The 17,920-nt window shown below is 38.1% G+C and overlaps 1 protein-coding gene across 1 annotated transcript in view; it reads right to left on the reverse strand.

The window, feature by feature from the left end:
* The window catches only part of igf2r (insulin-like growth factor 2 receptor), a 50,733-nt gene that overhangs the window by 14,270 nt on the left and 18,543 nt on the right, over window positions 1-17,920 (reverse strand). The window contains 23 exon segments of the mRNA XM_036582076.1: window positions 182-280; window positions 446-496; window positions 695-907; window positions 2,127-2,389; window positions 3,563-3,694; window positions 4,431-4,557; window positions 4,989-5,185; window positions 5,693-5,826; window positions 6,385-6,488; window positions 6,601-6,731; window positions 6,824-7,027; window positions 8,246-8,333; window positions 8,581-8,759; window positions 9,687-9,830; window positions 10,091-10,264; window positions 11,364-11,538; window positions 11,671-11,772; window positions 13,365-13,469; window positions 14,096-14,272; window positions 15,717-15,876; window positions 16,415-16,530; window positions 16,813-16,990; window positions 17,077-17,227. Of these exon segments, the coding sequence (XP_036437969.1) occupies window positions 182-280; window positions 446-496; window positions 695-907; window positions 2,127-2,389; window positions 3,563-3,694; window positions 4,431-4,557; window positions 4,989-5,185; window positions 5,693-5,826; window positions 6,385-6,488; window positions 6,601-6,731; window positions 6,824-7,027; window positions 8,246-8,333; window positions 8,581-8,759; window positions 9,687-9,830; window positions 10,091-10,264; window positions 11,364-11,538; window positions 11,671-11,772; window positions 13,365-13,469; window positions 14,096-14,272; window positions 15,717-15,876; window positions 16,415-16,530; window positions 16,813-16,990; window positions 17,077-17,227 (3,404 nt within the window).

Genomic DNA, 17,920 nt, shown 5'->3' on the forward strand with positions numbered 1-17,920 from the left:
ACAAGGAGAACATAAGTTATCAACTGGATTCAGTGCAGTGCAGTATGTGAAACTCTAAATAAAAATAACTGTAACCATTGTATTATTTAACTGTGGCACTACTGGCCCTTGTTGTCTATTCAAACTTCAAACCACATTTTGCCATATTGCTCGCCTCTATGTAGGAGTAATGAACTCTCACCAGTTCTGTGCCTTTCTGGCAGGTGAAGATGATTTTGGATGTGTAATTGGTGGAGGAATCAACGGCACAAGGTGTACTGCTGTTAAAAGAGATCTCCACCTAGAAAGGGTGAAATGAAACCATATTCACAAGACATGAAAGGACTATGTAGAAAAATAAACAGGAAATTTTCTATTTTCAACCAAAATAGTCCTTAAATAATTACATAAACGAGTGAATAAATAAAAATATTACTAGAATGTAAAATTAAAGGATGATCTTCACCTCATCTGTGTTGGGATTGTATATAGGAGGCGAGGTGACACGTCCAATGTCCTGCACAAGGCAAAAAAATAAAAAACAGGGCCTTAACAAAGACTGTGACCAAAACGGAATATGAAATTTACTACAGCGAATGATACCACAGAGCACGCTGCACAGAGCAATCAGATACATAAAATCAAGGCACCCTCAGAAACAAGCAATTCTGTATTTTTGGAGATATGCTTGGCTCTACTGATCTAATTAACTCACTATTGGGTCTCCATCATCAGGGTCCATGCACACTGCTGCTCCAGGAGGACACGTGACCCCTGGAATGGGGTTAAGAGGTTGGCAGATGTTGATGTAAAAGTCAGGAGACTTGTCCTTGTCCAAGTCCTCGTCTGTGGCAGTGTAGTACCCATTCAGGTGAATCAGAGGACTCAGGTCCAACAGGCTGGTTCCATTCCAAACCGAGCACTTCACCTGCAGAAAGACAACATTTCCGTCAAGGAGACAGTCCAGGTTAAACAATAAGCCAGATTCATAACCTGTGGATAATCCATAACCACTGCTGGTGGGACAGTGTGCTCAAAGGCTTTTTGACAGTTTGTGTATTTAAGGCAGAAGTAAGGCATCAGCACTACCAGTAACGTATTGAGGATAATACATAAAGAGAACGTTAATTCATCACGAAATGGGGCAAATGTCAATATGTGCAATCAGAAGAACATACAGTCCTTGGGTTTTAACGAATGAGAGACACCACCTATGAATCTCTCATATGGGTATAACCTCAACTCAATTTATTTCATTTAAGTACAAAATACAGACGTCAGCACAATGAATGACCCTGTAATTCATTAAAAAAAAAAATGTTCTAAGAAGTATAAGACCGCACATTAACCAAAGTCCACAATGCATGATGGATACCACAAGCAGATCCTACGCACTTGCATACACTAGCCATGTTGAAGATCAAGGAGATTTAATTGTCATTGACAATTTCAAGCCCCTATTGAACTATGTTGAGCTGTTTTCACAGCAGAAGTATCTGCTCTGCGATACCTGCTATTCCATACTGGATGCAACTAACTCTTCCTACTGATGAAGCGAAGACAGTTTTCTGTTGACAATATTTATAATTATTATTCCAATAATGTACAACTTAATACAACCTGCAGATGTCTTTATTCTGTTTAGCAATTAAACAAACTTTGTGTAGACAACACTTCAGCATAGTTGTTGGCTAGTAACTGTATGAAAGAGGTTTTGATTTGCTGAATTCTCAGTTATTTCTCTCATCATTCCAGCAACTTCCATAACCAAATCTGAACTAGTGGAATGCAGTTGCTCCAACTTGTTTATGGACCTAGATTGCACAATAAAGCAAAAACACTGAATTTTGCACTGTTTCTAGCTAGAATCCCCCAGCATATCACACACGTCAAGTGGACAAACAACAGATTTGAAAAATTCTTTGTGCTACATGAGCATTACTGGCATAAAGGGCTACATCAGCGGTGCCCAAACTTTTGTACCATGTCATTTGAATAGCAAATGTCCAAGACGGAGACTGAAAGCCAGAGATCGTAACCATCCACATGAACAGTAATGTGAACATAAAGACCTCCCAATTATGTAACAGGGTAGATCACCTAGAGCCAATCAATAATGCAGTAAAAGACCAAACTTCCTGAATTACCTGTTGCTCGCAGACCAGAGGGGTGTGCCAGGAGAAGTAGTGAGTGCACGTTTTCTTGTCAGAGGCTACCAGTACAGGCTCGCTGATGCCTCCTCCCTCAGACTTGCAGATGAAGCTGATGATGCTCTTGTGTTTCAGTGAGGGATTGGTTTCACATGTGTCTCCACCCTCATATGTGAGCTCTACAAGCTGGTCCTTATAGACCAGCTTCCTGGTGGCCATCCCCCCATTCACAGCTGTGTTAGCATCCCTAATACACACTCCTGCAGCACAGACAAAGATTTCCGTATTAAAATACCCCTTTAAATGAACAGTTCAGCAAAAAAAATAAAACAAAATGAAAATTACACAATCTTTACCCTCACTCCAAATCAGCCAATAGATTGTTGCTTCTTTAATACAGCAAAGGAGTTACACAGCTAATGTACTTAAGAAAGAAAAAAATGAAAAGAAGAAGGAAATTTGCAATTCGAACAAAGAAGCTGCTGGTGTTCCAAGAACAATAGACTGATCATCCCAGAGTCCAGACTTCAATATCAATGAATGTGTTTGGGATTACTTGGATCAGGGAAAAAAATCCCTGCAGATTTAGTCCCCCTTTAAAAAAAAACACAACAACAACAAAAAAAAACAAAACAAAGGAAGATGTGTAAATTTATTTCAGTATATAGTGTGTCCACCTTTTTGGACACACTATATACTAAAATAAATTTATATTAACTTAGTTGTTTAGTTGTTGAGGCTTCTAATTTATTTAAAAAAAAATAATGTTTTCTGCATTTTTCCCCCAGATGCTGAAAAATGAATAACCTCATGGCTGTTTTTACTGGAAATTAAGTAAAAGAAAGAGTGGTCTGTAGTTTTACACTGTACTGTATACTTCACCAATTCGCTAATGCAAAATGTATGCCTATTTTATCACACGCTTGCCTTACAACCATGTTGAGTTGTAAAGTAATCTCACAAAGACTTACATTGTGTCTGACAACATGTAACATACATTTACCTATAAAAAACGGACAAAAGTATGTTACATATTCTGCACATTCAACCATCTGAATTACATTTGGGGTAAGAGAAAACTGTGTAAATTAAGTTTTTCCCTAAACCATTCCTTTAGGGACCAATGGGCCTCATTCACCAACTGTTCTTAAGAAGAAATTTCTTCTTAAAACCCACTTAGGCAAAGATTTTATGAACATTCACTTCACGTTTTCTTATTTGGGATTTGTTCTTAGGTAAGAACAGAATCTACACACACTCAGCACAATTCTAAAGTTTAAGACCACGGCATGAATCTGACACAGACTTTTTCTTAGGATCTTTCTCAAGAACAAATTTAATAAAAAAAACTTAGGAAGATATTGGTGAATAAGGCCCATTATTAGGGTTCACGAATGTAGCTAAATCTATGCAGGCTCATTTTAAGGGGTCACCTGTTCCTGAAGCACAGACCACATTTTCCATTGGCCCACACACGTTGAGTCTGTACATCTTCCTCAAGTCCTCATTGTCATATACAGTGTATCCTTTGGACTGGGTGAGGGCATTCAGATCAAAGAGATGTCCTGTGGCGAAACAGAACAGGGTCAGTACACAAACAGCTACTCAATTGCCTTCCTTTTTAAAATGGTAACATATCTGCGATCCTGCCTTTATAAGAACAATTTACTGGAAGTTTTTTAAAATTGTTCTGTAATCTTTGATATATGCTTAAGATGTGTTCATTTGATTAAAGCACTATTTTTGTTATGTATGATACGTCTACTGGACCCCAGTAAGAATAGCAGCTATCGCAATAGCAGCTAATGTGGATCCTAAAAATAAACAGATAAACAAATACATCCTCATTCAGACAACATAAATGCTGTTTTCTGAGTTTAACATGTTGGAAAAAACTAATGTGCCATAACTTTTGCACAGACCACATTTTGTGATCTATTAATATCAGATTTGACCTTGCGCAACTTTTACAAATAAGGGTCTTCTTGTCCCGCTGGACCTTAATTTTACTGTGATTTTACTGGTCAAATGCCAGTGTTTACTGGCTAACAGAAACCCTTTTAGTATGATAAGAGCAGCCAGCGGCTGGTGTCTGAGCTGCTGACTCACTAGCAGTACTAATAAAAAAAAGTAATTATTTTTAATACATATCAATTCTCAAAAATTCTAAATATCATCAATAATCATTTTCTACAGTACCAATTCAACCTATACCAGATACTTCATTTAACGGTTAGACAAATTCTGCACTTTCTGAAGCACCGTGTCAAAAGTTTTAAATGTCTTGACAACACTACTCACCAGTGGCTGGGTTAGTCACCCGACAGTCTCCATGCTCTGTGGTGTTGAGAGGACAAGCTGCTGCTGTGAACCACACAAAGTTGTAGACACAGTCCTCTAGCGCAGTGATCAGAGTGGGTTTAGAGTCCTGCAGCAACAAACACAAGGACATTACTAAGGTTGCAAAAATGTATCATTTGATTATTAATGTGAATAAATCCACTAATAATCGCTTAAATGTTTTTTTTTGAAGCACTTGTTGAATGCTTTAAACATTTTTTTAGTAATGTTGTGCTTTTGTGGAAAGTTTTCTTTCACTTCTATCTGCTCACACAGTAACGACACAAAGCGAACTCCTGCCCTCTTCAACAGGTTAAGTCATTAACTCACTCTAGGTTGGATGTCACTTAACAATGGAAATATCTGTAGAGAATTTTAAACTGTTGCCTTTATTGTTCATGTGGAGTATTTGATTTAGCCCTGGACATTACTCAAAACATATGCATCACTCACCTCAGCTTTCCATGAATGTGCATACTGCATGAGTGTGTAGAGCATGCGAAACAGATTGTATCTTACCACTTTCTCACGGTCACATTTGAAGCGAATGATGGTGGTTCTGTTTCGGTCGCTGGCAGGACAGGATGCCCCATCTGTGTATTTTAGCACCAAGACGTCGCTCTCCCACTGCGGCCCCTCCTGCGCCTCTCCCAGACTCACATACTTGTCACCATTCTTTAGACATGCTGCAGCACTGCTTGGACAGCCCCACAAACCTAAAAACATACACAAAGGTTTGATGGGACACAGTGCTGTACATATGATGTATTTGTTATACCCACAAAAAGCTAACAAATTAAAGGAAAAACCTGAATAGTGACTTGAGAACCTGAATCAATGAGCATATATGTTAAATATCTGCATCTAATATTAATGTTTTGTCCTGTTTCTCTAAAAAGACAGCGCTGTCTTGAAAATATATTAAAACAAACACACATTCCCCACTTTTCACCCAGATTTCCAAACTGCTACCTTAAATCAGCAGAGCCAGATCTGGTCAAAATTACTGACCGCTTATGAGACAGGGGACGATGACATCTGATACAAACATATTCCCAAACATATACCTAACCCTAACACAACTAAAATACTCCATTAATCAGCATTATTCAATTTAAAATCCTAGATTAGTCCAGCCTTATTTTCCATCCAGTGAGATGTACCTTAGTATATTAAGTAATAGCAAGATTAGTGTGAGCCTGCTTTCAAAGAGTCCGACTCACCACTCTGAGGCACCAATGATTTACACACATTGATGTAATAGCGCTGATCCTTGCTCCCTGTTTGAGGCAGGACCACCCAGTTAGTGTTGTGCAGAGCAAGTGAGGACAGATCATATGACTTTCCATGGCCATCACTGTGCAACGATAAGAAACAGTCAGTGATGAGAGACAAAAAATGAAATGAGATTTTAGAGAGATTAGGGCTGCACGATAATGGCTAAAATGATAATCATGATGACTCTGCATGTATTGCATACTGAAACCATGGCTATTCATCACAATTATGTAGACAATTCAAGGGCAAAACAGCTTAAATAAAAGGAAACACCATTTTATTTACATTGCACATTATAAGCATATACTCCACAAAATGTAGAAATCTTAAAATGTGTACATTTTCTAATCAAAATCAGGCCATGGTGAAAATCTTTTAAATATAGTGCAAAAAAATTGAATATAGTAAAAAAAAATAAATAAAAACAAAAAAAATCTCCTTTTTTCCATTTTTATTTTTCTATATTACTTGAACACAGCAGTTGTAATTTAAGTTTGTTTTACCTTAACATTTTGGAGATTTTTTTTTGATAGTGATGATATCTTTTAAATATTTTTTACATGTTAAATATAGAAAATAATTTGAGGGACATTTTTGCAGCCCTAAACGAGAATATGAATAATATGGTTGTTCTCACTTGTAGGAGCAGCTGGTGGTCTTAAAAGGAGGGCATGCCAAAACAGTATGCCATTCAAACAGGTAGGTGCAGTCTGCGGTCTCTCTAATAAAAGCTGGCTTCCCCTGCAGGAAACAATTCACACAGATGTTAAAAAGAGACACACTAAGAAAACAGGAACCTGCTATCTTGGCAACAGCTCACGAAACTGGATAGTTTAAGGAAGAAAAAACATACGGGATTCTTGCTGTGGTCACAGGAGAACAGGATGGCTGTTGATCGCTCATAAATCTTGTGACAGGTTTCCCCTTTTGTGTAGTTGATCATGATGACTCCATCATCCAATGTTAGGTTCTGAGTACTCATCCCTGTAACAGGGAAAGAAAACATGAAATCTGACCACTGACAAGAAAAGAAGTAGGTTACATGTTAAGAAGACTCATTCATGTAGTTTACTGACCAGAAATCCTATGACTGGTGCCCTCTACTTGACAGGAGGCCACTGGGCCTTTGTCACCATATGGGCATACTGAAGCCTTAATGGGGCCGCACACTGCAAAGTGATATTCATACTGTGCGTTCTTCACTGCATAGTCCGTCCCAGATAGTGGCATTAGGTTATACTCATAGCCACTCCTGGGGTCCTTTACCTTACAGTCTTTACCTGCAGGGAACAAAAACAGGGCTGAGTGCTGGTACATACTTCACAATACAATATGGATCATGATATGCAGAATACAGCAAATGTTGCAAATCTATACATCTGTATAATTTTTTAGTAGCCAATTGGTGCATAATACTGGTAAATGCAAACTAGGTTTAACAAGGCCCAAAGCCACATTGTTTAAATACACTAATTGGCCAAATGTATGTGGACACTCCTAATTAATAAGTTTAGGTGCTTCAGCCACTGGTGAGGTGTATAAAATCAAGCACAAAGATATGCAGTCTCTGTAGACAAAGGCTAGCAGCAGAATGTGTCATACATGGGTCCTGCTAGATCTGCCCCTGTCAACTGTAAGCGCTATCATTGAGAAATGGAAGCGTCTTGGAGAAGCAACAGCTCAGCCTCAAAGCGGTAGACCACGCAAATTCCGAGCGGGTCCAATGAGTGCTGACCCTAAGAGTTCCAAACTGCCCAGGAAGCAAAATCAGCACAAGAACTACTCATTAGGGGCTTCATTAAATGGGTTTCCATGGTCAAGCAGCTGCACACAAGCCTAAGATTACTATGTGCAATGCCAAGTGTCAGCTGAACTAAAGTCAGCTAAACTGTGGAGCAGTGGAAACATTCTCTGAAGTGATGAATCACACTTCTGGGTTTGAATCTTCTCATCCAACATCGGCGCATGCCCTCACAAATGGTCTGACCCGGCATTTAGACTGAAAGGGCATGAATTCCCACATACACACTCCAAAATGTTGTGGAAGACTGGGGGCTTCAACTCCATGTTAATGCCCATGGTTTTGAAATGGGGTGTCCAACAAGCTCACATAGGTGTGATGGTCAGGTGGCCACATACTTTTGGCCTTACAATGTACTTAATATTGATAAATTTCTCCACTAATATTTCACATAGACACAGTACTGGAGTAAATGCATTATTATTGTTGCAATTCAAACTCTTGTGTTCGAATTCATATAAACTCCTGGAGATTTGCTTGCATTACAAATAAAACATCTAATCTTTTCATGTTAAAATATATATATATATATATATATATATATATATACACACACACTTTTTACTAGCATGACTTACTTTACCATTATATTTGCTCAGCCCACTTAAGTATGTTAACATGACTACAGGTTAAATTGAAAATGTGTATGTGATAATGCAGAAAGAAATTAACTCTGAACTCTGTTAGTCCCTCTTACCCAACACTCTCGTAACACGGCAAGCTTCTGAGGTTCTCCAGATGAAGACGTATTCACAGCCATCTTTGCGATCAAACACTGGTGAGCCCTTTTAATCAAAGAAACATTCAATTTTAATGAACTTTCAATTCCAAGCAAAGCTTTTTTAAAACAAGTAAAGACAAGACAGATTATCATAAACATTAGCAAATAAAATAAAGTAATAACTAAATAAATACAAACAAATAGAAATAAGAAAAATCCACCAAAAAACACCCACATATGCTGGGAAATAAACAGAAATTCCAAATAACGATCCATGAGCACGCGACTGAAATGAAGTTGAAAGTACTTACAAGGCTGTCGTCGCACTGGAAGATCACGCGGGTGGAGTAGCGGCCTTGTGAGCCACATTTATCTCCGTTGAGATAGACAATGCTGATGGAGCCATCAGAGGCTGCCTGCAGGCTGGACTGCACGTAGCCCAGATTGAGACCTCTGCCATTAATCTGGCCACAAGCTCCAATTACTCCAACTGTCAAAGACAAACATCTGTTAGTGCTCCTCCCTCCTGTTTTAATCTGATAATTCACATGTTTACCTCTTTAAGACAGTGGTACCCAACCCTTGTACTGGAGGCTCACAGTGTTTTCTGTGCTTTTAACACACTTATTTCAAAATTGCAAAGCATTAAGGGTGTGCAGGTGGTGGGCCTCCACTGGGCTTCCAGCTGGGGAGCACTGCTTAAAAACAAGTGAACTAGAACTACAGCGTCACATCACAGGTTTATTTACCCTGTGCTGCAAACTGAATCAACCACATGAGTGAGATTAAAATCATCTGATCAATGTCTGCATATTTCAGTGCCAATCTAGCAATGACACATACTGGACAGAGAGACAGAAAGCAAAGACAGAAAGATAAAAAGACAGAAAAGGAAAGACAGAAAAAGAAACAGAAAGAAAAAATAAACAGACAGAAAGAAAAAGCAGAGTAAGAAAAAGCAGACAGAAAGAGAAAGAACAAAAAAATAAAAAATAGAAGGAAAGAAAAGGATGAAGAAAAAGAAAACGACAAAAAAGACAGAAAGAAAAGCAAAAAGAGAGAGAGAAAGAGACAGAAGAACCAGAAAAAAAGCAAGGAAGGAGGAAAAAGAAAGGACGAAAGAAAAAGAAAGACAAAACAGACAGAAAAACATCTAAAAAAAAGATGAAAAGGAAGAAAGACAAAGAATGAGATAGAAGAAAGAAAGAAAAAGAATGAAAGAAAGAACATACGAAAGAAAGAATGAAAAAAGAACAAACAAAAGAAAGAACGAAAAAAGAACGAAACAAAAAGAAAGAAAGAAAGAAAAAAAAGAAAAACAAACAATGACATAAGGAAAGAAAAAGAAGTAAAGAATGGAAAAAAGAAAGAAGGAATGAAAGAATGAATAAAGGAAAGAAAAATAAGAATAACTTACTGGGGCAGCCTAAGACGTAAGGCAGGGGTTTGCATACGTTAATGTAGAACTTCTGAGCCTTGGCCTGGTCTGACGTGTCTAAGGGAACATAGGCCTCATTATCCAGACTGAGGTCACTCAGGTCATACTCGTTACCCTGAGAGTCTGAAAACACAATGCAGAGGGGGTGAAGAAGCAAAGCCATCTGAGAACAATGTTTTTGAGCAGGACCAGTGGAAACAACAACAAAAACAATCTGTGCAGCATTTACTGAATACTAGAAATGTATTACTGAAAAATCTCCTCACACTCTGACAGAGATGCATCAGCAAGCAGGGAAGCAGAACAAGTAAGTAAAAGTTGGCCAGTAGTCTACATTTTATTAACCCAGGCTTTAAGGATGAAGACTTAATTTAAAAGCCTACCAGTGACAAGGCAATCCACAGGAGCAGGTTCACATGCTAGAGCCGTGGAGAACTCGAAGAGAACGTCATGCTGAACGTGGTTAGATGTGGCGATCTCCTCACGAATGAGCTTCAGGGAGCCCGTGGTTGCATTCTGGTCACACACAAAACTAATGGTGAAGGTGGCTCTGGTGCCTGCAATACGAGAGGGACAGTGCAGCGGCATTAATACCATACAACTGCTTAGAAACAGGAGGTCCTGGATTGTACAGCAACATTATTGTTATACCACTCTGAATATTATGCAATATTCATTACATATTAAATTATTTTTATATGTGATTCACACTCTGTAGTGACAGGACTGAGTCTACAAAACCCCCATTTATTCCTTTTTCCCCATCAAAAATGAATAGGATATTTTTTCCTCTTGCAAAATACTACAATAGTGCACAACAATGTTTCATCAAATTAAAACATGTTCTACTTACAAACACAAAGACGGTATAAATTAAAAGTTTAGATTGTACATTTTAAACAGAACGTTTCTGCTTTTCTCATGAAATATGAGCGCAAATTAATACTAAACAGAACCATGCTTTTATCATCACTGGTGAAGAACAACTTGTAAAGGTAAAATATTACTGCAGAGCATTGTATAAAGTAGGGATAAATGATAAAAAAAGGACCATGTCGGTGTGTGTGTGTATATATATATATATATATAGGCATCAAACAGATATTTAGATTTAGATTTAACCGATTCTTCAAACCAATTTTGACGACGATATTTCAAACCAATATTTACTTCACTCTGGAACAGCAGTATGTTTAGGCAACGTTGGACTACTGCGCTACAAAGACTGCATTTTATTCATTTTACTGCATTTGTAATTCTCTATGAATAAACGCAAGATTTCTCTGCAATACGAATCAAATTGAATGTAGTACTAACCATATGCTTGAGCGCCCCTGGTCCAACTACACGTTTTGTTGATTTTCTGGGTGAAAACAAGTTAACACAGCTTCTACAGAGAACATAAAACATGGTATTTTCTGCTAGTGCACAAGTTTTATTTATTTGCTGAGTTCAGCAAATAAACAGTCATTGTGCATTAAAATCTGCAGAAGACTGTTCTCTGTAGACAGTGTTAACTTATTTTCACTTATAAAATCATCAAAAGATTTTTTCAGGTGTGCCCAAACTTTTACAAATGATTGTATATACCTGAAAAATCGATATCGGCCTACAATTCCCATATTGGTACATCTCTAATGTAAAGCATGAACCCACCCAGCACTTTGTCCAACTCTCCTTTGTATGTCAGGGTGAGAAGGCCATCAGTGGAAAACTGCAGAGACCTCTCCATCCCTACAGGACTGTGAGGCTTGCCGTCCTCCAGCACACAGCCTGCTATGGACTTGTCTTTATCCGAACCACACTGAGCTGCCTCAGCACAGATGTTCACCTGTCAGAGTTATGCACTTGCTTAATAAAACGTCCCAGGACATTTCTAATTTCACTTATTTTTCATAATACATTTTTCACCTATGAATAGACTTGGACAAGATAATAAACAATAATCCATCGATATTCTTACAACGAACTGATTTCCGTTTGCAGTCGTAGTGTATCCGGTTTTGGAGGCCAGTGGGGACAGGTTGAACTCAAAGCCTGTGTTGGGATCCTTCAAAGAACAGGTCTAGCAGAAACACATAAACAGACACAAATAAAACACAAGCTTTTGGGTTGCAATACAAGACAATGTAAAACACCACATCCAATCTCTGTAACATAAACTACAACATAGAACTCTTATGGCCTACTGTGAACTCTACTCACTCATGTGACCATGTACAATACTGTACATTGTTTTACCGTTATATCACACTTATTTTTGGCTTTGATTGTTTTTATCTTTACAGTTTACTGTTGAATGTTCTCGGTCCAGCATCTGATACAGAGTCTCGTACTCTGTAACATTATGTACATTATGTGGCACTGTATTTCTTCACCAGGATCATTATCAGTAAGCATACAACTTTGTGTCCTCAATAATAACATGCCTGATTTTCCTTTAAATTAAATCCTAATTAAATGAAAATACACAGCTTACTTCCTATTAAACTAACAAAAAAGGATCACATAAAAATATTATCCTTATAAAAAGATAATAAAACAAAGTATGACTCAAATTATGGAAAACAATAGAGACTGAAATCATGGACATTTCATTTTTCATTGCTTTTTAAGATACTCATAGCTTGAGTAATGTTTGCAAGTTATAGCTAAAATGTTCATCCTGGTATACAAGTATTGTAACAAGGTGGGCCGCCATGTTACAAAACAGGGAAATATTGTGTTCTAGACATACATTTTGTTGATAACAATTTGTGAATCGCTTCATGAGTTATAGTATCATAACACAGCAAAAAATTCCAACTAATAAAATTCTTTTTATAGAAATTTTCATTGTGTCAATTACACGTTATTGTCAAAGCATATTTTGTCTAGCTGTTCCACTGGTTACACATTTGTCCACCCTGTGATGCCTCGTTCCATGCCGCTTTGATAACTGTTTAAACAATATTAAATTTCTATATTTTATCATTACATTGTTAAATATCACTGACACCATAACGAGATATTAAAGTCAGAAGGGGACACACTGCATAATATGTTAAAACACATGTTAAGGCATCCTCTGCAGAGAACACACTTCTGCACTTTTTAATGCACAATTGCTGATTATTTGCAGAATTTAACATACTGGAAAAAAACAAAATGAGGCCTGTGAAAAAAATTATGGCACCTTTTATTTTTTTAAAAATAAAAAAAATAACTTGTGCACTAAAACTACTGCGTGCGCACTATCACTTTTCACTTAGAAAATCAAAAAAACATGTAATTTGACTTCAAAAATTTGCATATGGCTGTAGGTATGTATATCTTAGTAGAAATGAACATTTTACAGTATAATTGACTGAAAATACTTTTAAAACAGTTCAGGACATATCCATAACAGGATATGTTATTGTCAAAGGTTTAGAAACGTTTATATTATTGCTTAATGGCAATTGTCTGAGTTTGCTGTGCTTGTCTAATATCTTGTGAGTACAGTAAAATACAGAATGAGTGAAAACTGATAGCAATTTTTAAGTTCTTGGGGTGTGAAAACCTCACAGTTGATAATGGCCCTGCTGTTTACTATTACCTGTGTACATGCACAATAAGAAGAACCATGAACTAAAGTGAGGTATGCTAGTCCAGAGCTTACAGAACACTGTGACTCACCTGGTTGGTGACCACGCTAGTCGAGATCGCGCAGGCCGCCTCCGTGTTCCACACAAAGTTAGCTGTGCAGTTCTGAATGCTGAGGAACCGCGGCCCCAAAGACTTCTTGCCCCACGAAGCAGAGAGACAAAATTAGGATTATAGGTCAAAAACTGAATGTGTCATATAAACAGTGCGCTTCAGAAGCTTTTTATCCTGTCATGTAACACTGATTTACAGTTTTAGTGGTGCTGATGGATGCTTAGTTAAAAGGAATATATGTAATTTTGCTGGATCATTCAAACTGTTTCATAAAAAGGTTCAAAACACAAAAAATGAATAGTATGTTTCCTGTCTGGAAGTCTGTCTGGTTAATGTGTACAATAATGTAAAAAGTTCCCCTTTGTGTAATTTTAAGGGGAAGAAACATTTAATCTAAACAATCTCATGTTACAAAGGGATTATTTTAGCGAAGAACGCCAGTATTACTGGTTCGGTAACTTAATTTGTAAAAAATGTATATATTTGGGAAAATTCTTTTGGGAATAAAATGATATTTTATTTAATCAAGTCTACCCAGTGTTACATTTAAAGACTTTAAGCATGATGGGCACATTGAGTACTTGGTGTACTTAGATAGTTACGAAGTCTATTTAAATTTAAATTCTAATTTAAATGTGTGAGATGCGGCTGTCTGTTTCACAGGGACTGAACTACTGCACTAAAAGAACAAAGCCAGATCTAATCCTCACCCCTGATCCTTTTGAGCAGATAAGGTGAATGCGGGTTGTGTATGTGGTCATCACTCCATCTCCCTCACATGCTGAGCCGTCGGTATACTCCAGCATCAGCTGGTTCTCCTCTAGGACCACTGGGCCGTTCACAGCTACGCCCATGTTACTGACGGACACTTTTTCCACTTGCACCCCCTGCAGAAGAACAGCATGTAACACACAATAGGTTACAAAGACCCAAGATATTAAAAGATCGCTTGTGATTTTGAATTTGCCTGTCAATACTGTGAATAAAGCAAGTAGTCTGAGGAAACCTTACAAGATCTAAATTTAATTGTAAATTTAATCAAAACCTCTTTATATATATATATATGACAGAAATTGTCAGTAAATACTTGGAATTCATTCTTTTTACACTAATGAACTAACATGTTCTTTACAAAAGAACATTTTGCTTGTCCTGCAAAGTTATGAAGACACACCATATAAGAGATTAAGTTATATGTCTTTCTCCTACCCATCTTAAAAATGCAACTTTACACAACATTAAAAAAACTGAAAAGTACAATGCTGTGCAAAAGTCAGAGACCACTAATTTAATTTCCATTCAAAACAGCCATTAACTCCAAATTATTCCTTTTTTTGTTTAGAGCAGAAAACATAATAAAAGCCTCAACGACGAAATCTAATATCAAAAGTTGTATTTAGTGTGGCCATCCTTTACCTTTATTACAGCTTCTATTCTTTTCAGGAGACTTACTTTCAGTTTTTCAAAGAAATCTGCATGGATATTTTTCCCCATCTTAAAAGTTTAGTCTTAGAAGTTGGTTGCAGTTTTTGCTTCTCATAATCTATTTATCAGTGATGTTGACGTCTGGACTGGGTTGGTCACTCCACTGTCCTAAGAACAACTGTAGCTTTTAACATCTACATTTTCTCCTTTTTGTCTATTTTCTTCTCTCAGTAAGGGCGTCTTGGCAGCTATACATCCTTTCAGACTCAGTGTTGAGTTGTCTTCTCACAGTGGAAGGATGGACAGAAACACCTGTGGATTTTTTCAGATCTGGAACAAAAGTGGAGCTTGATTTTCCCCTCTCTCTCAAAGATGAAAGCTTTAAGTACTGCTTATCTGATAGGCACAGTTTTGGTGGTCTTCAAGATCTTGTATGGTTCTCATTTTCTCTGCAGCTTTTAGTAATTTCTCCTTACTTTCTTTTCACTGTTCCCTACCTCACGCAAGTGGATTATCTCAACTGATTAGAAATATCTGAAAATGAATAACTTTCAATTAATGGCCTTTTTGACTGGAAATGGGATGACCATTGAGCCAGTAACCGGAAGGGTGTGTGTTCAAAGCCCAGGATTGACTGTTTATACCTGGGTTGTGCCCTTGGGCAAGCCACTTAACACCCCACTGCCCCACACTGGGCATAACATCAATAAATGAAGTTTGGTCTCTGACTTTTGCACAGTATTATACTCAATGAAAAATAAAACAGTATCAAAATGCAAACCCTTCGTTTTACAGCAACAGAACTTCCTTTTTTCTAAGGCTTTATATTAGGGGGCAGTTTCCTGGCTGTGCTTGATGGCAGGAAAAACGAAGAGAGCTCAGCACTGTGGCTGCTGCTCAGCTGACCTGCTGCATCTCGTATTTCATCTCGCAGACGGAAGCAAGCCGGTCGCATCCAGGCACGGGTCTGAGTGGCCGACAAACATTGATGTAGTACTTCCTCCGGTTTCTGAGGTCAGACAAATCCATGGCCTGCCAGTTGCTGGGCCCATTTGACCTTGTCAAACTGTAGAAAGGGAAGGAAAAGAAAAGCTACTCACTACACAGCCTTACTGTAAAGACAGCTTAATAGTAGAATGTACAAGGGGTTAAGGACTGAGTAAAATATGATTCCATCAACAGAGCATTTGATTCTCTACAGTGTTAAAGCAACAGTCTGGGGAAAAAAATCGAATAACACCTACTCGAAAGGTTGTTGATCAGCCAAGACACTTTTTGTATCTAATGTTTGGTTTGCTTTTTCAGTTCTGCATTGGAGCCAGACACGGCCCAAAAAATATCATGTTTTGAGCCAGGTTGGGGCTCTAATGTTTTCTAATAAGGGATTTGTATATGCGGTAGATTCACTTTTATTTGACAGAATAGGCTCAAGTAAATTTTACACAATCTCTCTCTCTCTCTCTCTCTCTCTCTCTCTAGTGACTATAGCTGCATTTGGCTTCAATAAAATGCTGTACAGACCTCTAGTTGCTTAGAATCTTTTAAGAGTTAGAATAAAGAAAAGTGTCTGCGTAGTGGGTTGAGAAAAACAAAAAAGAGCTCACCTAGACAAGTCATACTGCTGCAAAGTAGCAGGATCTGTCACTAAACACTCCTGGGGTCTTTCTGGACAGGCATAAGAGGTGTACCACCTAAAGTTGTAGGTAAAGTCATCCTCAACCTAAGTGAGACAAACCAGCATCAACCACAACAAATGACAAACAGGATAGGCATTTACCTAAAAACATTTGATGCTTATTAAAAAGGACATAGGTCTACTGGCATAATTATTTTAAAAAAAAGTCCTGATGGAGCATCCTGTAGCGTACAAGAAAAAAAGAGCAACAGTCCACTAAAAAAAGTGCTAGTCTGTTAGCTCACACAGCATTAATTCAGCTGGAGAGTGAAACCTTAGCCAGCAAAAACAGCAAACATAAGCTTCTTTCTCTGATTGGTGCAGTACCTGAAACTCAGGTTTTCCTGGCCCAGCCTCTCTGTCACACAGGAAGGAGATGTGTGTGGATCTCTGCGTGTGCTGTTTGTTGTTGTACTCCGAGCCGTTCAGATAGTCCAGCTGGATCATGCCATCGTAGTACGACAGCTTAGAGTTAAACTCACCCAGGTTCCAAGATTGAACTTTGCTGCAAGTGAGAACAGAGAACCTTACAAGAACATCCAGATCACCAAAAGCATCTTTTCGGTTCAGTGTAGTGAAGAGATGGCTTGCCTCTTTTCAGCTTGACAGGCTCCTGCTGTCCCAGGACAATTCGCAGCCTGAACGTTCCCACAGACGTTAATAAAGTAGTCGTATTTGCCATCGGATATGTTGTAGTAACTTCCATTGGCTTTCTTCAGTGGGGTCAAGTCAAACGAAAAACCTAGAAGGATACAATATTTATTCCAACACTGTCTTTCATGGGGAAACTATACCCAGTATCATGATCACTATTTGCAGAGCTGAAGCGATGATTTAGCTAAAAAATACATTTACATAATTTTCCCTTTATCCCATATGCACTCAATCAGCCAAGAAATTTGCTTTAGTTCTGCACTACAGCTACCAGGCTGATGTAGTTAACAAGTGATGGAAGTTTTTGACCAAGCAACTACAAAACAGCAAAAGTATGCAGCAAAGCTTAGAGTAGAAGCAACCATAACGAAGCTTTAGGCCACAACCATACTCAAAACGATTAAGTGAACGCATACGACAACGCCCAGCCAATGCATTAAAAACCTGCTGTACAAACATAACATATATTCTTGCTTTACCTTGGAGTTTAACACACTCAGTACTTAAGGAGACAATGAAGGACAAATCAGAGCGTCTGTAAACAGGATCTACTGTTATTCTGTGCTGCTTTATTTGTTCTATTGGAATGAAGAGGTGATATATCATATGCTCATACAAGCAAACCAGTTCTGCAAGTGACTGGTCAAACTACTGGTATGCACTGACATTGGAACAGACGAAAGCACACTGGGAACACAAGACAGCTTGGGCAAGCTTGGCTGTTGTAGTGTCCACCTGATACAATGCTCAGAATGCAGCTTGCTCTTGTGCTGTGTGAAAT

Source organism: Colossoma macropomum, unplaced genomic scaffold (assembly GCF_904425465.1).
Source record: "Colossoma macropomum unplaced genomic scaffold, Colossoma_macropomum, whole genome shotgun sequence".
Classification (NCBI taxonomy): domain Eukaryota; kingdom Metazoa; phylum Chordata; class Actinopteri; order Characiformes; family Serrasalmidae; genus Colossoma; species Colossoma macropomum.